Source organism: Malaclemys terrapin, chromosome 2 (assembly GCF_027887155.1).
Source record: "Malaclemys terrapin pileata isolate rMalTer1 chromosome 2, rMalTer1.hap1, whole genome shotgun sequence".
In the NCBI taxonomy this organism is placed as follows: Eukaryota; Metazoa; Chordata; order Testudines; family Emydidae; genus Malaclemys; species Malaclemys terrapin.
The window spans coordinates 223,907,090-223,926,577 of NC_071506.1; the positions used below are offsets into that span (position 1 = coordinate 223,907,090).

The 19,488-nt window shown below is 38.7% G+C and overlaps 1 protein-coding gene across 4 annotated transcripts in view; it reads right to left on the reverse strand.

The window, feature by feature from the left end:
• The window catches only part of CREB5 (cAMP responsive element binding protein 5), a 336,551-nt gene that overhangs the window by 275,231 nt on the left and 41,832 nt on the right, over positions 1-19,488 (reverse strand). For 2 of the 4 annotated variants that reach the window (XM_054020418.1, XM_054020417.1), the window contains 2 exons: positions 10,431-10,502; positions 7,118-7,211 (listed from right to left, as the gene is read on the reverse strand). In XM_054020418.1, coding sequence (XP_053876393.1) covers positions 7,118-7,211; positions 10,431-10,484 — 148 coding nt within the window. In that variant the 5' untranslated portion in view covers positions 10,485-10,502. Of the gene's footprint in view, positions 1-7,117; positions 7,212-10,430; positions 10,503-19,488 lie in introns of those variants that run through there. The other 2 variants (XM_054020419.1, XM_054020420.1) reach the window with 2 other exon arrangements.

Here is a 19,488-nt window from a genome sequence, read left to right on the forward strand (position 1 = left end):
CCCAGAACACTGTGGCACTTCTGTAACCAGCAGAAGCCAGCAGGGCAGAGGTCCACAGAAATTGTGCATGGGGAGGGAGTTACCTAGGAACTAGGCTGTGAACCCCTTACGCTGACGAGCAGTTACTCACAAATGTAGTCCCACTGACCTCATGGCTGCTTTGGTAAATGTTCACAACCTAGCTCTTGGACTTCAAGGTAATCAAATTTAGACATAGGATGAGAAGAATACTTAGGAATGCTTATCTGGTGTTCAAAAGTCTGTTATTACCAGAAAGGCTAAGAATGACATCAATTTTAAGTAAAATATAAACCTCAAATTTGAGGATAATACAACCAAAGGCAAGGTCCAGCTGTCTAATCAAGCAAATATTATGAGTCAACCTATTGTACCGTAACAGACAGATTTTCAAGAGAGCTCAGTACCCACTCTTTTGGGCTGATTTTCAAGAACTCAACTCCCAGTTCAGCACCAAATTAAATAGCCAGACTTTTAAAAAAAAATTATGTAGAATTCAGTACATTGAGTGCGGGTTGGGTGCTGACTACTTTTGAAAATGTGGCCCTTATTTGATTGCATAAATGGGAGCTGAATTCTTTTTGAAACCCTTGCCACAACTGTGTGCACTCAGCACTTGGACATTTGGCCCTTGGCTGCTCTAGACTCGTTTAAAATATATGGTGTGAAGTAACAGGAAATCTGAGGTCTTAACCAAAGTAAAAAAAAAAAAAATCTATTATGTATTCACTATGTTTTGAAACTGCCAAAGTTGTGCCCCCCCAAAAAGGAGGATCAACCTGAATGGACTGCCTTTGAAACAACAGCCCTAGTAAGCACGTGCTAGGAGGAAATGCGTTGTTAGTTTCTTCTACTGAGCGTTTATTTGAATTGTCTACCAGAATGTGTTTTGCAACCCCAGAACTGCCTCCTAGGATTTCATCTAGCAAGACATGAATGGAAATATTACAGCATGATGTTGGTTGGGGAAAAAAACTGCAAAACCAAATGATGTCCATAAAATTTTTTTTTTATTTTAACAGAACTCCAGCTTTTTAAAGTTTATATTGACCACTAAACCATTGCAAATGTTATTCATCCATAATGTAGATATTGGACAGCACATAGCCAAAGGCTGTAACTTGATGCTTCATCTTTCTAAAAAATTGTTTAGTCTGCTGTGCATTAATAACTGGAATTTGGCTTGTTCAGCTGTGGAGCAGCACTGAAGTTATATATTTATCCATGTTTTACTTTCAAGCAATGATAACAAAGTCAGAGTGATAGGACTAGTACTGAAACTTGAAGGGCTGCCCATCACACAGACTAAAATCATCCTAGACCTGAGAAAATTTATTCAAAACTGAATCTGCATTTTCCAACAAAAAAATGTTTTGTTAAAAAATTCCTGACCAGCTCATTTTTTCCATCTTTTTTTTTTAAATATTGGAAGGTGTCAATATATAAATACAAGATTCAACATTAAAAGATTGCTCTTTTGTAAGGATTTTGTACATGTCATATTGGGAGACAGTGGAAAAGTCTAACTCCTGGCTAGCACTGAAAATACTACACCTGCCTTTGCCATAGGGCAATTGCAGCCTCAATTCTTTGAAGGGTATTGATGACAGGAACAACTTTGCCAAAAAAAGGGAAGACAAGACAAATGTCTAAAGGGAAAGCCTGTCTCCTCCTCTCATATATCATTTCATTTTTTCTTTATGAAATCCAAGAATAAAACATCTTTAACTTTAAGGAATTTAAATTTCCCCAGGGTTTTGCTGGGTGATGAAACGACTGCTTCTCAGTATCTCCCAAAGAGTGGGAAAACTATCAGCCCTTCTGAAATGAGGATTGCAAAAATATTAAAAAAAAAACAACCTCTTAACTTACAGGCAGGGTGACTTGCCCACAGAAATATCCAGATGATCTCCTGGTTGGAATAACACACACACATGCATATTACTCTCTTTGTGTGCACGCACCCTTACACTCTCCCTTTTTCACCAATACAAATACCAATTTTTTAACACACAAGAGCGAGTCCCTCAAATATGATCATATGTCCACTGGGCTCATTAAGTTCTGTACTTCCACATGAAAGCTGGGTAACCATGTGCCTTGTGCACACAGTTACTGGTCTGGATGCAAATCTAGTCCCCAGTAGTCAGCCATGTATCTTCCTTCAGAGATCAGCCCAAGGAAACAAGTGGAAGAATCATACTCCAAAGGTTGTTGAGTAGTAATAGAGCCACTCCACTCAGGCTACTCCTGATGGCTGGAGCCAGGACCAGCTCCAGGGTTTTTGCCGCCCCAAGCAGCAGAAAAAAAAAAAAGCCGCGATCACAATTGCAATCGGCGGCACTCCGGCAGCAGCTCTGCTTTCTTCTTCGGCAGGAATTCGGCGGCAGGTGCTTCCCTCCAAGAGGGACCCGCCGCTGAATTGCCGCCGAACAGCCCGATGTGCCGCCCCTTCCCCTTGGCCACCCCAAGCACCTGCTTGCTGGGCTGGTGCCCGGAGCTGGCCCTGGCTGGAGCCAAGTCTATGGCCCTAGTATGTAGCTTCTAAGTTGGCTGGAGAAAGGAGGAAACGACCAGGGAATGTGTACATTGGAAGTTCTTCTAGCCCTGCCTCTCACTCCAGCCTTCCCCAAACATGCATGCTGCCATACAGGCAGCTCTCACAAAGCTGAACTCTGCATTGCCCTGGGAGTGTACACACGCCAGTACAGTGGACTTCAAACAGTTCCACTGCCAAAGGACACCACTACCTGCAAAGAGAGAATTTTTAAAAACTTTCTATTTTTTTTTTCTTCAGAAAACGCAAATTTGTTGAAACAAACTTTTCATAGGAAAGGGTCAGTTTCGACAGATTTCTCAACTCAAAAATTTTTGAAAAAAAGTCTTGAAATTGTCAGTGAAAAATTCCAGGTTTCCAGTTTGCAAAGACTTTTTGTTTAGAAATTTAAGCTAATCTTAGTTAAAAAAAAATAAAGTCAAAATCCAAACAAAACATTTTGAAATTATCAACACGCAAAATGTTTCAATTGACTTGCACTGAAATTTTTTCAGAATGTTGGTTCACAAAAATTTTTCAAGGTTTCAACTTTTCCTCACCCTTTAAGACAGGAAAGTTTTTCAAAATCTGAAAAACTTTTTTCATAGATTCATAGATTCTAGGACTGGAAGGGACCTCGAGAGGTCATCGAGTCCAGTCCCCTGCCCGCATGGCAGGACCAAATACTATCTAGACCATCCCTGATAGACATTTATCTAACCTACTCTTAAATATCTCCAGAGATGGAGATTCCACAACTTCCCTAGGCAATTTATTCCAGTGTTTAACCACCCTGACAGCAAGGAACTTTTTCCTAACATCCAACCTAAACCTCCCTTGCTGCAGTTTAAGCCCATTGCTTCTTGTTCTATCCTTAGAGGCTAAGGTGAACAAGTTTTCTCCTTCCACCTTATGACACCCTTTCAGATACCTGAAAACTGTTATCATGTCCCCTCTCAGTCTTCTCTTTTCCAAACTAAACAAACCCAATTCTTTCAGCCTTCCTTCACAGGTCATGTTCTCAAGACCTTTAATCATTCTTGTTGCTCTTCTCTGGACCCTCTCCAATTTCTCCACATCTTTCTTGAAATGTGATGCCCAGAACTGGACACAATACTCCGGTTGAGGCCTAACCAGCGCAGAGTAGAGCGGAAGAATGACTTCTCGTGTCTTGCTCAGAACACATCTGTTAATACATCCCAGAATCATGTTTGCTTTTTTGCAACAGCATCACACTGTTGACTCATATTTAGCTTGTGGTCCACTATAACCCCTAGATCCCTTTCTGCCGTACTCCTTCCTAGACAGTCTCTTCCCATTCTGTATGTGTGAAACTGATTTTTCCTTCCTAAGTGGAGCACTTTGTATTTGTCCTTGTAAAACTTCATCCTGTTTACCTCAGACCATTTCTCCAATTTGTCCAGATCATTTTTAATTATGACCCTGTCCTCCAAAGCAGTTGCAATCCCTCCCAGTTTGGTATCATCTGCAAACTTAATAAGCATACTTTCTATGCCAAAATCTAAGTCGTTAATGAAGATATTGAACAGAGCCAGTCCCAAAAAAGACTCCTGAGGAACCCCACTTGTTATGCCTTTCCAGCAGGATTGGGAACCATTAATAACAACTCTCTGAGTACAGTTATCCAGCCAGTTATGCACCCACCTTATAGTAGCCCCATCTAAATTGTATTTGCCTAGTTTATTGATAAGAATATCATGCGAGACCGTATCAAATGCCTTACTAAAGTCTAGGTATACCACATCCACCACTTCTCCCTTATCCACAAGACTCGTTATCCTATCAAAGAAAACTACCAGATTGGTTTGACATGATTTGTTCTTTACAAATCCATGCTGGCTATTCCCTATCACCTTACCACCTTCCAAGTGTTTGCAGATGATTTCCTTAATTACTTGCTCCATTATCTTCCCTGGCACAGAAGTTAAACTAACTGGCCTGTAGTTTCCTGGGTTGTTTTTATTTCCCTTTTTATAGGTGGGCACTATATCTGCCTTTTCCAGTCTTCTGGAATCTCTCCCGTCTGCCATGATTTTCCAAAGATAATACTAGAGGCTCAGATACCTCCTCTATTAGCTCCTTGAGTATTCTAGGATGCATTTCACCAGCCCCTGGTGACTTGCAGGCATCTAACTTTTCTAAGTGATTTTTAACTTGTTCTTTTTTCATTTTATCTGCTTTTTTTATTTTTTGGGATGAGAAAACAGTTTCCCACTTTGCTCTAATTTTATGGGCACAGCAAGCAGTTATGCATTTTTGTATGCCCTGCTTTTCAGTGTATTGTACATTTTTGCCTGTCCTGACTTGAAATTTTTACCCTAAATGTTATTTTCAAGGGGAGGGGGAGAGCACATTCAATTTTGGCATTTGTCAATCTTGAATTGTTAAGTACCGAAGGCATGATTTTAACAAACAAAACAAAAACAAAAAAAACATGTACACCCAAATGAAATGTTTGCAAGCAGTTGCTGACTATTTCTAATACAGATGGAGATGTACTGAAATATATAAGCTGAGTGGTATGCAAAAGAGAACAAATACCTTAATTACTTTTGACAAAGATCTTAGTTCATTTATATATGTCCCACAATGTATACATATAATCACCATCTGCTTGGATTCTTACACTGCACCTATTAACATTGTAGCTGAGTGCTCACCATCTAACTCATGCTCAAAGGCCCAGGTTAACATTTCCTTTTTTGATAGCCTTTTAATTTGGTTAAATATCTTGAAAGTTATTAGTAACTCACAGGAGCACCTTGGGATAAATGCATTATGTCATTCTACCTCTTACAAATACATTTTCACCTTCTCATATGGTGCACACCTGTGGCATTTTGGCAAGGCACCCGGTTACAGCATTTAGTTCACCCACTGAGAATGAGGAAGTGATTCCCTAAAAGTCATGATCAATATGAACTGGCTGGCCTAAAGCTAATCTCTTAAAATTGTTTGCCCCCTCCTTTTGAAATATGCATGTTCCTATAAGTGCAAAACCAAAGAAACATGACTACTGATGACTAAAACAAGCATAACTGTAAGGAAAAACATATAGCAAGTTCTTGACCCATCTTTGCCCTGTCTCTCCTAATACAGTCCAATGGACAAGCTCCAGACCACTTCATCACAGCAGTGGAAATGAGCGTATGAGGACCTGTGAACACTTTTACTCCTCAGTGCAGCATGATTACAAAAGTACCTCTGCTAAATAATTTTTATGGAGTCACTGAGAAAAATCCAGTGGAGTAAACTAGTAAATAAATAATTTACACCACAGAACATATGTAAGGAGACTATGTGAAGAACTCTTTAGAGACTTGCCCCACCATTGTTTCCAAAGTCCTCTTCCGCTTCTATTAGTATGGATATTTTATGTTTGTTTGTTTTTTGAGGTTTTCTTAAATGCACCCAAACTCAGAGTTACAGTTTAAAATGGGGATTCCTGAGTTTTATCCACACACAAAAAAAGTCTGAGCCTGTTGCATATCCATTCAATTGTTGCATTGATGCACCTACAACGAACACATTCGGATGGAATTTATGCAGGCAACAGATGCACTACTGTTTTTAGCAGGTACAACTTACTCAGAAGGAGCCCACTTTAGAAAATCTGTCTCCATGAGTACTTAATATGTCAAATAAAGTGAATAAACCCTAACTGGGCATCATAATTTAGCACATTTTATTTTTATATTTAGAATTTGGAATCTTAAAATGGTAAAAAAACTAAGTTTCTAAATATTCTATGGACATAATCTTAGGAATATGCTTAATGTCTTAAAAATATACCCTATAAAACATGAGAAGGGGGAAGCAAAAGGGAAGGAAGCAGAAACTAAAATCAACAGCCAATGCTAGCAAGCCACCAGTGTATGTATGGGCATGGACATACACACCCATGTGTGAAAACTTCAGAACCAGCTCAAGAATAAGGGAATGAGAGGATGATCCTGTACCTAGTAATGTTTTTATCCCAAGGGGCACTTTAGCTATTGTCACTGTTTTAGTTTTTTTTCAGCTGGCTGATTTATAGCTATTGACGTACGTCAGTATCTTAAAAAGGTGACTATTATAAGTGGCATAAAATGGGTGCTGAGGTGCGCTTTTCACATATGAAAATAGTGACTGCTGGAGGAACTTCACAGATGTACTTCAGTAACCTTTTTGTCGCAGATTTCTGTAATGCCACTCTTAAGTGTGTATATTTCACTGGAATGCTGATAGATGGAGGCAGCACTGGAGCTGCCTTTTCCCCGTTGACCTGATATATAATATAGGCAAAACCAATGTGGCTAAGGTTCAGCAATCTCTCTCTCTCTCTCTCTCTCATACCAATCCTCAAACAAGACAAACAAATACCAGTTACCACCTTGTCCAGAGGTGAACCACATAGTTTGTTCCATCTCTACTTGTTATTTGATTGGAATACTTTGAAATTAACCTCTTGGAGGTATCTTGACAATAGCCTTCCAGCAGGAGTCATAATATCAACATCAAAATAGGTACCTCGCTTGTCTCTTACGTTCCATGTCTTCTTACCTGATAACATATTATCTGTTTTTATTGAAGGAAACTTCAAAGTCATTTCGTGTTTGTGCCTGTGAATCATCAGATGATCCTCTGTTGGAAAACGCTGTCAGGCAAACACAGAGAGAGGAAGAAAGAAGTATTTAGTTCTCTAATAAATTTTTGGCAATGGACAGGATTTTTTAAAAAATTCATCCAGCCATCCAAATGACACAGGAACAGCCAAAAACAATTCTAAAATGCAAGTAAGCATAAGTAAGAACTATCTTTGTACTCTATGTGTGAGAGCAAATTTGCTGCAGTGATCTCTTGGACAACACCCAGGTAAAAGGGTTAAAATGCAGATGGCCTATCTAGTCATATACCCAAAATACACACCAGTAGCAAAATTCAGATTGGATACCCATGCCGCCAGCTTATCCTTACTTAAGAACAATAAAAAAGATAATCAAAACAGCCAGCCTTCCCCTACCCAAAGGTGCCCAGGTATCATGCATTTTCCCCCATATGATTCATGTCTGCAATAGATCAAGTAGGTTCTAATCAGAGCTGATTTATTCCAGCCACTATATGGTGGTACTTGATTTCTACTGGGTATTTATAACCAGGAAGATATATTAAACTAATTTCCTTTTCTTTGCCCAGAGGACAAGAGGGAAGGGTTATATGTTGTAAGAAACCTTACACAATATACTAATGGGTGTAATTACATTTATAATCCTGATAACAGAATTATAAATTTCAACTGTTTCTTTAAATAATAATAATAATAAAACAACAGAAACTTGAGCAAACATTTAATAATTATAAAAAAAAACTCGGCACATTGTGGTCTAAATGGTGCCTGTTGAAAAACTTATTATAGTGAAAGAGCAAGTGGACACGACCTTACTAGGCAGAGAGCGGAAAAATGGGGCAGCCTGTGGATTTAATAATCTGAGGTCAACATGTAAGTGAAAAGAACAGGAGTACTTGTGGCACCTTAGAGACTAATAAAGGTGCCACAAGTACTCCTGTTCTTTTTGCGGATACAGACTAACACGGCTGCTACTCTGAAACATGTAAGTGAAAGAATCTGGAAAAACATTTTTGCACATATTGGACAAATTTAATATTTTACTACTAGTTATGATAATTCTTTGCTTTAACAGGGCTAGTCAAGGAGTAGCAAAGGCGGCTAAGATGTGTCTGGATAGCTTTGTAAAGAGCGGCATTTTAAAGCAGCAGGTCCCTAGAAGACAGACAGACAGAAACTGGCAGTAGTAAAATGGAGATGATTCGGTGCCAATCCAGACTAAGTACCTCTGCTGGTGGCTATAGTATGTTATAAACAGACACAGTAAGTTATACTCTGCAGCATCTATGTGCCTCTCAGTATTCACAGAGTACATAATGTGGATGATATGTCAAAAATGTAGATAGATAGATAGATAGAAAGATAAAGTTCCAAGAAGGAGGGGGGGGGGGGGGGGGAGTCCTTTTCCTCACTGTGAAATCCTGGTTCAGTGTTTACTCATCTGGAAGAAGTAAAAGCACTAAAAATTTACATTCAGAGCAAATGGAATGTGGGAAAGACTCTCCACGCTAATGTTGTGAGCAGGAACACATTGTTGAAATGAATTCTCCACCATGGAATGTTATGCTTCCATCTTCAGTGTGCAAATCAGCAGGGCCTAAAGAAGGCCTGGTGGGATTGGGGGAAGAAGCCATTTCTTTAATCCAGACTTGTGTCTTTTCTGTAAACACACTTCCTTTATGGTACACATGGCCAGCTAACTCATTCTTCGAATAGATGCACTGGTTGATGGAGAAGGAAGCCCCTAAACCTCTTAACTAGTTTGCAATACTGTAGTATGCAACTGATGTCTTATAGTAAACAGAAGATGCACTATAATTTAAAGGTGAACTTAAAAGGTATTTTTCATTAAATAAACAATAAAATAGACTATTTGATTTCCCTCCTCTTTGACTGTCCAGTAGAGGTGGAAGCCAAATTCACCACTGCCATAAGTGGGCTCAATTCCATTGATTTCAATGAAAGGTCCATCAGTTGATGCTTCTTGTGAACTTGGCCAAGACTTTTAAAAAGATTAAATTAAATTTTGCTGAAGAGCTTGGAGATATTTTAAAACTAATCTCTTGGCGGTAGGGCCTCTAGTGAAGGTTCAGCTGTGTACACACAGACTTAAAACTACAAATGCACACATTCCTCATTTAGGGACTGATCCAAAATCCACGGAAGTCATTAGTAAGACTCTTATTAAATTAAATGGTGGAGCACATTAGTTATGTGCCAACACATGAATTCAAGATTTCCACATTTCTACTCCAACTGTGGATAAAATTACCAGCATCTAAAACTCTAATAATAATATACGCTGCACTTCTATAGCTCACATCAGAAGAGTACATAGGATTTTACAAACATTAAGGACTGAAGACTCAACACCCCAGCAAAGTAGGGAAGTGTTATCCTCATTTACAGATAGGGAAACTGAGGTAGGGGAAGTAAAATGACTTACCCAAGGTCACACAGCAGGTCTATGATAGCACCTGAAAGGAAGCCCATATCTTATTACTCCTAGTTTTGTACTCTAGTCACTAGACTAAACTAGTATGGGGAATGCAAGGGATGGAAGTTCCTAAATTGCTTTAGGGATTAATGACGTTGTTATCAATTACCAATTGTGTTGAAGAAACACTGAATTCTAAACTCAGTTCTTAATGGGTAAAATACCTGTCAATTCCCTTATAATGAGGAAAAGATCAAACATGTAATGTTATGAGCCAGATTATGTCCTCAGATGCATATGTGGGGCTGCCATTCAAGTAAGCTGGAATGTGTACAAAATGGGTCAGAATTTGGCTAAGAAATGCATTTTAAATGAAGCATATTTAATATGAAGATGTCCTATAAGATGATAAGCATGGAAATGGCAATAAATACAAACGCACACACAAATAAAACTTACTGGTTTATACAAATGTGTGAGAAGCAAGGGCAAATATTACAAAAGCTATAACCATACTAAGCCAGTACGTTTCCTTCCTGAGCTGTTACCACTTGAACACTTAAAGAAGTGTGCAGTGTTGCTTAAAATATTTGGTTTGAGTTTGGGAGCGAGAAAGGCTTGAAAAAACATTTAGTGACACACACGTGAATAGCTGTATATTTGCTTTCATCATTTTGTAATAATATCTTTGTGCAAAAAGAGAAGGTTTTTGAAAACATTATTATTAGGCGTGTGTTAATATATCAGGAGGCATTATACAAGCCAGAGCTGGCGCTGAGGGCTCTGTTAATATTGCTGCTGACTCCACTCACCTGTGAGCAGCCTGGGGCACTGCAGACAAAAGGCCTCTCCTGCTCCAAGTTCATCTTTGATTCCTCATAAATCTACATGTTAAAAGGTGGGGAGGGGAAAAAGGGAACCCATAAATATATGCACCCTAAACTTCAGGAAACATGCAAAATAGAAGCATTTTTAACGTTAAAACATTAATTTCAAAACTCCCAAAACTGACAAGAAAAAATTCATCGTCATTTCAGGGTCCTAACTTACGGTACTAATATTCACTAGGCTCCCTACAGTCTAAGTTCTTATTGCTCTTTCCTGGGTATATATTTACTCTGAAGGAAGAAAAAAGCCATTAGGCTGTTTCAACAGAAATCCTGCTTAGGAAAAAAAAAAAAACATGCTCAGTGTTATTATTAGATAAGACCATGTCTGCTCAGAAAGATCCTGAAATTAAGGGTTTTTACTTTTCCTCCTTCAGTTCCTGACCGAACAACATTTAAACCAGACTAACTGAAATTTTTCTAACTGAAGAGCCTACATTTTAAGTAGTGAATTATCTTAGGTAACATATTTAGCATATAGTATTATATATGCAGTCCAAAGGATCATAAGACTTGAAATCTAGCAGAGAGCAGAACTGTAATGTCCCCAAAAGCCATTGCAGCTCAGTATTTTAATTGTGGACCAGACCTTGGGAGAGAGCTGTTGAGTTAGAGAATGAGAAAAGAACAATAAAAAGAGGCGGAGAAATAAATTTGCCTCTCCACATAGTATGCAACTCTCAGAGTGCAATATTACAGCTGAATTTGTGTCAGTACTCAAGCAGTGTTTCTCACTGATTTGGACTAAATTATTTTATAAAGCATTTGTTACTTCCTAAGTGGCCAATCACCACACTATTTTGAACCTACTATTTCTACAAGTAATATCTAGGATTATAATAAATTAACTACATTAGAAAACAATGCACTGGACAGCATTTTGAGTGTATTCAGTTTCACTCTGTCCCTGCTTAGCAGTATCCCTGCTTAGTCTTGAGTCTTTCACCCAATTAAAGAGGGGAGAAAGACATTTTAATAAGTAGGAAAATTTAATTATAAAGGCCCCAAAATTGGCAGATGGCCTCCTGGGCAGGTGTTGAACCATAAACGACTTGCACCTATTTTTAAGAAAAAACAGAGTAGACTTCAAGTTGATTGTTCCTTTATCATTATGACAGCATAAACAGGAATCTATAATGATGCAACCAAATTATACAGATGCTAATTTTCAAGGCAGCGTTATTTACTTAGAAGTTCTGAGAGTATCCTGCAAAACTGTAAATATCCAGTAAACAGTTTGCATTCTTACCTTGAACATCAGCCCTAACCTGTATCTATAAGCACCTATTCCCCATTATCATATTTACTACAGCAGTGAAAATTCCAGATGATTGGATTTCTACCATATCCTGTCTTTTTCTTTTTTTAAATGAATTTTGTGCTGCTAAAAAGGTGCTGGTTTGATTGTCAGCGAGACATACTTCCTGTTTACCAGGTGAGGTACCACATACCAGACAGCAGCATGAGCTTCCCTATGATGTGCTGTCTGTGTGCTTTAACCCTGACCCAGGCAGCCAATTTCTATGAGTGAGGAGTCAGTCGCCATTTCTATTAAGCCCTTGACCTCACTGCCAAGGCTGCCAATAAAGATGACAATCAGTGCCATTTGCTTTTTGTGAGGGGGACAACTATGCCCTAAAACTCGGCTGAGACCAGCAACTTATTTCACTGAATGGCCAGCAAAGTTAATAAATTTTAGACCAGAGTTAGGACACATCTACACACAAACTGGAATGGAAATGTGTGCAGACATCCCTATTTCAGATTATGAATGCTCTATTTTGATATAACTCAAATCAATTTTAAATAAAATTGAAATAAGAAATAGTGACCATATACAGATTTGTACTGACATAACTGAAGGTGCCAGGTGTGAGCGGCGACCAATTTTAGTTATGTTAGTTCCAGTTTGTGAGTAGAGTGGCCCTTTAGATTTGACCCAATAACCTAGAGATGGAAGGAGTCAGAGGATTTTTGTACATTCCTATCTTAAAGCAATGAAGCAATAGAGAAAACTAACCAATACAAAAATAGCTCTGGTAAATTCATTTTAAAACTCCTCCTTTCTTTAATCCTGGAATGTTGCCTTTTTCTAAAGTGCTTTTAAATAGAACTCTAGAAAGACTTTTTCACAGGAAAAAACTATGTGTGGATAATGAAAGACTTTATCTGATATCTCAATTACTTCTGCAACTGAAGCAATACCAAACACTCTAGCTATCCCTTTCCCTAATCCTCAGGGGAGACAGAAAACTGCACTTCCCATGGGAGAAGAATGGATGATGCTTAGTGAAAAGGAAACAGAGTGAAATAATTTTGATCCCAAGTGTACAAGTGAGTTTAAAAATCCTACCAGCCATTCTTATTGCATTTCCTTCTCTAATCAAATGTTATTTTTGTAAGAAATAAGGCCAATTTTTTCAAAGCTGGAAGCCAAAACTTAAATACCTAAATCCATAGTTAGTCAGATGATTATTAAACAATTGTAAATATTATTTGGATACCTAAATAGGGATATAGGCACCTAAATCTACACTAAATATAGACAGGTATCCCATAGGAAAATTTGGTCTTTGTCTTTTTTCACCACACCCCTCAAAAATGTCAGATTCATTGGCTAATCATTTATGATAAATGTATAAATAATTGCAAGTCTCCTATGCAAATCACATTTCACAGAGAATTTTAAGATAACAAACTAAACTAAAAACAAATAAAATTATAAGGCAGAATGCTCATTAATCAATCAGTTGCACACATATTTTTACAATTATCCATAATTCAGTATGGAAAAAAAATACATGCCCTGTAGAATATTATATTAATTGTAGTTGTAGCAGTGTTGGTCCCAGGATATTAGAGAGACAAGGTGGGTGAGGTAATATCTTTTATTGGACCAACTTCTGTTGGTGAGAGAGACAAGTCCAATAAAAGATATTACCTCACCCACCTTGTCTCTGTAGAATATTGTCCAGCATAGCTTGCCCCTAAAAAATGTGCTATCAAGTACCACAAACCTCTAGAGTCAAATTACACTATGCAGAGTAGTTATCTGCATGTGTGATATCATTAAAACTGAAGAATAACAACACCTCTCATAGCAGGATTTTTCCAGTTGTGCTTTGGAGAAGTTATATGGAGTCCTTGTCAAGGTGTGGTGTAGGTCTCACATCCCCCAGTTCAGAATAGTGACAGTTGCATATACCTATAGCATATGGTTCATAGTGTAAGGCTCATGCATGTGCATCACAACATAATGTAATTCAATTGTTTTACAAATGTGTGCAGGTGCACCAGCATGCATGAGAAAATAACCCACCCAGGGCTGTTGCATCTAATAAAAATCATATTAACACCTCCATCTAAATGAACCTTTAATGCCCTTAAAATTCAAATTACATTTACAATGGATTTTCCATAGAATTTCATGTGACAACCACAACACCACCAAATTAATTCATACAATGAACATCAAATGAATCCAGAACGCTTGGTTAAAAAGTTACTTAGGTCTGAATTCTTGGCTTCTATTCTTATCAATTCCTCAGTATTTGGCAACTTCAGAACTGCAAACAGGAATTATTAATATAAGTGAGCACTTAAAATGATATCGATATGTCAGGATCAGTTCTGATATCATTAACATGGGTTTGAATGCATTATGTATCTGAAAAGGGGGTTGGATTTTAATAGCGATGTTAACAACATCTGTCAGCATTTATTGCCCTATTGTGACTAAATAAAGAGTCTCATTGGCAGGATACATATGTGAGGAAATCTGCTACATTGTTGTAGCCTGCCATTCCCCGGAAATATCATTCTGCCTAGGAGAAGCTGAGGTAGTCAAATGAAAAGATTAAAGGACAGAAGCATGCAAGGGCTTCAGTAGCCAATGCTACATATAAGAGAAACGAAGTTGTGTGTCAAAAAAGGGGCTTGCTTTGTTTTTCCATTTTTATGTTACGCACTTGCAAACACGTTTTAGAATAATTAATAAAACTGAAACACATAGAACAAAAGAAAACGAACCACCCTCAAAATAAAGCAAAACTTCATCTCCTCTCAGCAGCATCCTCTTCTGAGTTGGACTAAAAGTCTTCTCAACAAGGCTGCACAGAGCTTTAGCATCATCACCTCTACAATTAGAAAAACACTTCAAGAAATTCGCACCAGGAAAGTCTGCTCTCTTTTCTCTCTCACTTTAGAAATAAATAAATAAATGAAAGAATAAATAAATAAATAAAAGTCAGCGGTATTCTTATTGCTTTAACTGCTAAAAGCATCAAGCAGGCTTGTTTCCTGTTTCAGTGTTATTCTTGAAGTGGGCTACAGTCAGAATCTGATTTTCATTGGGCCATTATTATTTGCAGCTGTGTGACCTTTTTAACCATTTTTAAAGTGACTTTTCAGCCTTCAACCGCAGACTGGCTGAACATTGCAACGTTTTCAACCCTGTGATTAACAATGAAAAAGGATAGATTGTGTGCTGCACTGAGGATAGGTCAAGGCCCAAATTCTACAGACACTTACTCCGGTGAGTAATTATACTCATGGAAACAGTCCCTATAACTGACATTATCCTGCAAACACTTGCACAGGTGAGTAGTGCCCTTTATGCTGGTGCAGGTGAAGAAGGATAGGGTGGATACAGACTGCTGTTCCCAGCATAGGACCCAATCCTGAAAGTATTTATGAGTGTAGTGCTTACTACTCTAATGGATGACAATGGGATTTCATAATGACAGCCCAAGGATGCCATGGAGATCTGTGGCAGTACTCAGGGTAGTAAGCACTACATATGGTACTAATTGTTCACAGTGTCATGCACACATTTAAACAGTATTAGAGGAGGCTGGGGGTTATGCAATATGAAATTAGATTAAACCTGGGGCGGGGGGAACCCACACCAGTACAAAAAAGGCAATCTCCAGACAATGTAAAATGTTAAGTGGACAGACTAGCCCAGCTGGCGATACTAGTGACCAATCCTCGTAGTGCTATTACAGATCGTTATTTTTGGAACTATAGTGCGCACAGGGTTAATGACCAACTTTGTTACCAATTTCTCCCTGCCTGAATAAACCCAACTGCCAATTTTCAGGATCGCTGCAATGAAATGGAGTATGGTGTTTTTCCTTCTCACAGACTGTTCAGCTGAAGTGCTTGTTTTCTAACACTAGCATCATGCTTTCCACATACACGACTTATTATTATAGCACAGGCCGCATGGGCTGTTACAGTGAAGGGTCTGTCAGCATTTCCAATAGAAACCCCCTATTTTCAGGATTAAAGCATTCCCAAACAGTTCTGGATGCTGGAAAGTAATCTATGTTTGGAGTCCCCAGGTAGGATCTTGATGTGATAGATTGCAAGGGCTCAAATCCTCAATAGTACTTTCGTGATTTTTCCATGATTATATTTATATGACATTTGTATATGGGGGAAAAAACACTCCCACTCCAGCAGAATGCATCTTCTGTGTGGCAGGAAAGGTGTGTAAATGGCACTCCGCCACTGACACCTGTGAAGTGTTTGGCCAGTTGAATACTTCAGTGTGAATTCCAAATGAAGTGCACAAGCATTCCCATTTCTGTCACTACAAAAGGCTTCTAAATGCTTCAGATTTAATGCAGTCAGTTAGTTCATTTACTGCAGGCCTGGACAAATATAATGCAGGGCATACAGCACTTTACAGTCCTGCATTTTTGCCCTGTCTGTCTTTCCCAGGTCCACCTGTCTGTCTGTCCCATGTCAACTGGGATAGAAGAGAAACAGAATGTTTGCTGCTACCTTTGCTTTTGGCTACTAAGGGCCACTGTTCCTGCTATTTATGAAAAAAAGTGGATGTTGTCTCACTCTCTCTAGCATTTCTTCAACTTTTACTCCATGCTGTGGCTTTAGAGGATGAAGAAGAGAATTGGAGAAACCCAAAGAGGGAAGGGGACAAAGACAGGGGAACTCCAAAGAGGAGTGGGGAGGAGGATTGTAATTCCACTCACACACATACCCCTGACGCAGAAGAAAGAGGAAAAACATGCTATAGGAAGCAGCAGATCTACTGGCTGCCTCCAGTCACAGCAAACAGAGATAGCATGCCACTACGTTTCATTCCACTCAGGAAGATAATATTAGGCAGGGGGGAAACTAGGCAATGTTTAGATGAGCAGTGACTGAGTATGGGAAGGTCTCAGGGCCTGGTGGTAGTCTTCACAAGTTCCTAGATACTTAGATTCTAAGGCCAGAAGGGACCATCAGACTTCCCCCAAATAATTCCTAGGGCATTTCTCTTAGGAAAACATCCAATCTTGATTTTAAAATTGTCAGTGATGGAGAATCCACTATGACGCTTGGCAAACTGTTCCAATGGTTAACTACTCTCACTGTTAACAATGTACACCTTATTTCCTGTCTGAATTTCTCTAGCTTCAATTTTCAGCCATTAGATTACGTTACACCTTTCTCTGCTAGATTGAAGAGTCCATTATTAAATATTTGTTCCCCATGTAGATACTTATAGACTGATCATGTCACCTCTTAACCTTCTCTTTGTTAAACTAAATAGATTGAACTCCTTGAGCCTATCACTATCAGGCATGTTTTCTAAACCATTAATCAGTCTTGTGGCTCTTCTCTGAACCCTCTCCAATTTATCAACATCCTTCTTGAATTGTGGGCACCAGAACTAGACACAGCATTCCAGCACCAATCACACCAGTGCCAAATACAGACATAAGTTCAGGGTACTTTTCTAGACTTTTGGTTTTCTCCTACCACTATGTCTTTTTGCTCACTGACAGTTTTTGGAATATTTCAGAACCATGACAAAATATGGCATCTATGTAACCCAGATACAGGAGGTCAGGGGCTATAAAAAGCACAGGTGTTTTGATTATCCAACCACCAATATGAAGCCATTTAACATGAGGACACACAATAAGCAGTAACCTGTTATTTTAGATATATACAGAAGAAAGATGTATTATTACATAGAAATGACCATTTAGTTGTTAACTAATAGGAGATAGATCACAAAGGAAGTAAGAAAATTGGAGGTTAAAGATTAAGGAAGAAGTAACAGGGGCTCTGATAAACTGTTCATGAAAGTTGCCTCAGCACAAAAGTATCCTAAAACTCAAACTGAATCTTTATAAGGAAAGGGACATTACTCCAACGCTGGAAGCAATCCTTCTGGGAGTGAGGTAATCATTTTACACACACACACACACACACACACACACACACACACACACACAGATTGGCTAAATGGATTCACTGCCTCTCTTGGAAGTACTCCAGGCCTTTCTTCTGGGTGTGACATCACTAGAAGTGGCAGCCTCGGTACCCAATATGTCCACAGTAAAGCAGAGTGTTTTTTGGATATCTGTGGGCAGTTATACAAAGTCAGAATCTCATACTCAACTCATCACTACACAATCAGTCATCCTCTGCCTCTCAAATTGTTCTACATGTTTTAAAAAATTGTACTATACAACCAACGGCAACAATCTTCTTCTAAGAAATAACCATCACCAGCTGACATCTTAAAGAGAAATACACCTCTACCTATCCTCAGGAGCCAAAAAGTCTTACCGCGTTACAGGTGAAACTGCGTTATATCGAACTTGCTTTGATCTGCCAGAGCATGCAGTCCCGCCGCCCCCGGAGTGCTGCTTTACTATGTTATATCCGAATTCGTGTTATATCAGGTTGCATTATATCGGGGTAGACGTGTATGTTTCATTTTGTTCTTTCACTAAGCAAGCCTTAACCTTGGGAATAATTACTTGGGGCACAAGCCCATAGACAAGTTAAAACTTCTATTAATTGAAATCAATATTTACCAGAAAACTCCTGCAGGAATTAAGGGGGAAATATATGAGCAGATTTCTGTCTGTTCAAACTTTTTTTTTTGTCTGCTGTCATTGGTCTGAGACTCCCCTACACTCAATATTGTTCTTTGATTAATTCTGATCAGTATCACCCAGTAAGGAGCAATTCTTGAGGTACTCTCAAGAGGATTGCAGCTGACAGCAGCACAAAAACAGATTGCTGAAAAGGGGGAAGGGATTAGGTTCTGAGATTATTCATAAAAAGACCCAGCAGATTTACACCCTATGGGACAAAATCCATCCCAATGTGTACATCAAGCACCCAACCTCACTGAAGTTAATGGGGTTGTGTTAAAGTGTAGTCCTATAGCTCCCACAAGTACAAGCAAAGCTTCCAGAACTAAAGAAGCTGCTACACTTCACATCAGTGGCTCTTTCATGCATATGCTGATGCCAAGAGAGTTATCGTGGGTGTATTAAAGAAAAACAAGAAAGGCTTCAGATCATCTTCATAAGTCAACAGGACAACTTGCCTATTGCTATGAAGCAAAAACATCAACTTCAAGGAGGAACTTGAGTGTCGCACTCTGAAAAAGAGATCGACAGGAAATTTGCAAAGGGCAGGAAAGGCAACTGCGGGGTGAGATGAAGACTATGAAGCAGAGGGTGTCAGTGATGAACTCCCAATAACATCTGGCAAATAAACTAATCTTCTGGGATTTTCCAATGTTGGCAGAGAGTGTATTGTCCATCCCTTCAAAGACTGACATCATATTTCTATCTTTGGGGTCACTGCATGTGGAGCTCTGTGCTACAAGTCACTTTTTTTGTTTTCCAGTTCAACTTTTATTATTAAACACTAAACAACTTTGCCTATTATTGTTTGCATACAATTACTTAAGAGTTTTCCCTCCAGTAATAATATTGACTAAAAGCTTTTGAAGGGTTGTTTTTTTTAAAGTGCACTGTTACTGCAGTATACTAATTGTTTGGTTTATGATACACAAATAGATAAAAGAATTCACCTACCTTGCATGCAAATAAATAATTGTATTTCCAATGGGAAGAGAAAAAAGCATGAAAGACATCCTGGGGGAAACAACAACATGATCCTGTTTAGCTGACTTTCATGCCAGCAACAGTTTATCGTGAAC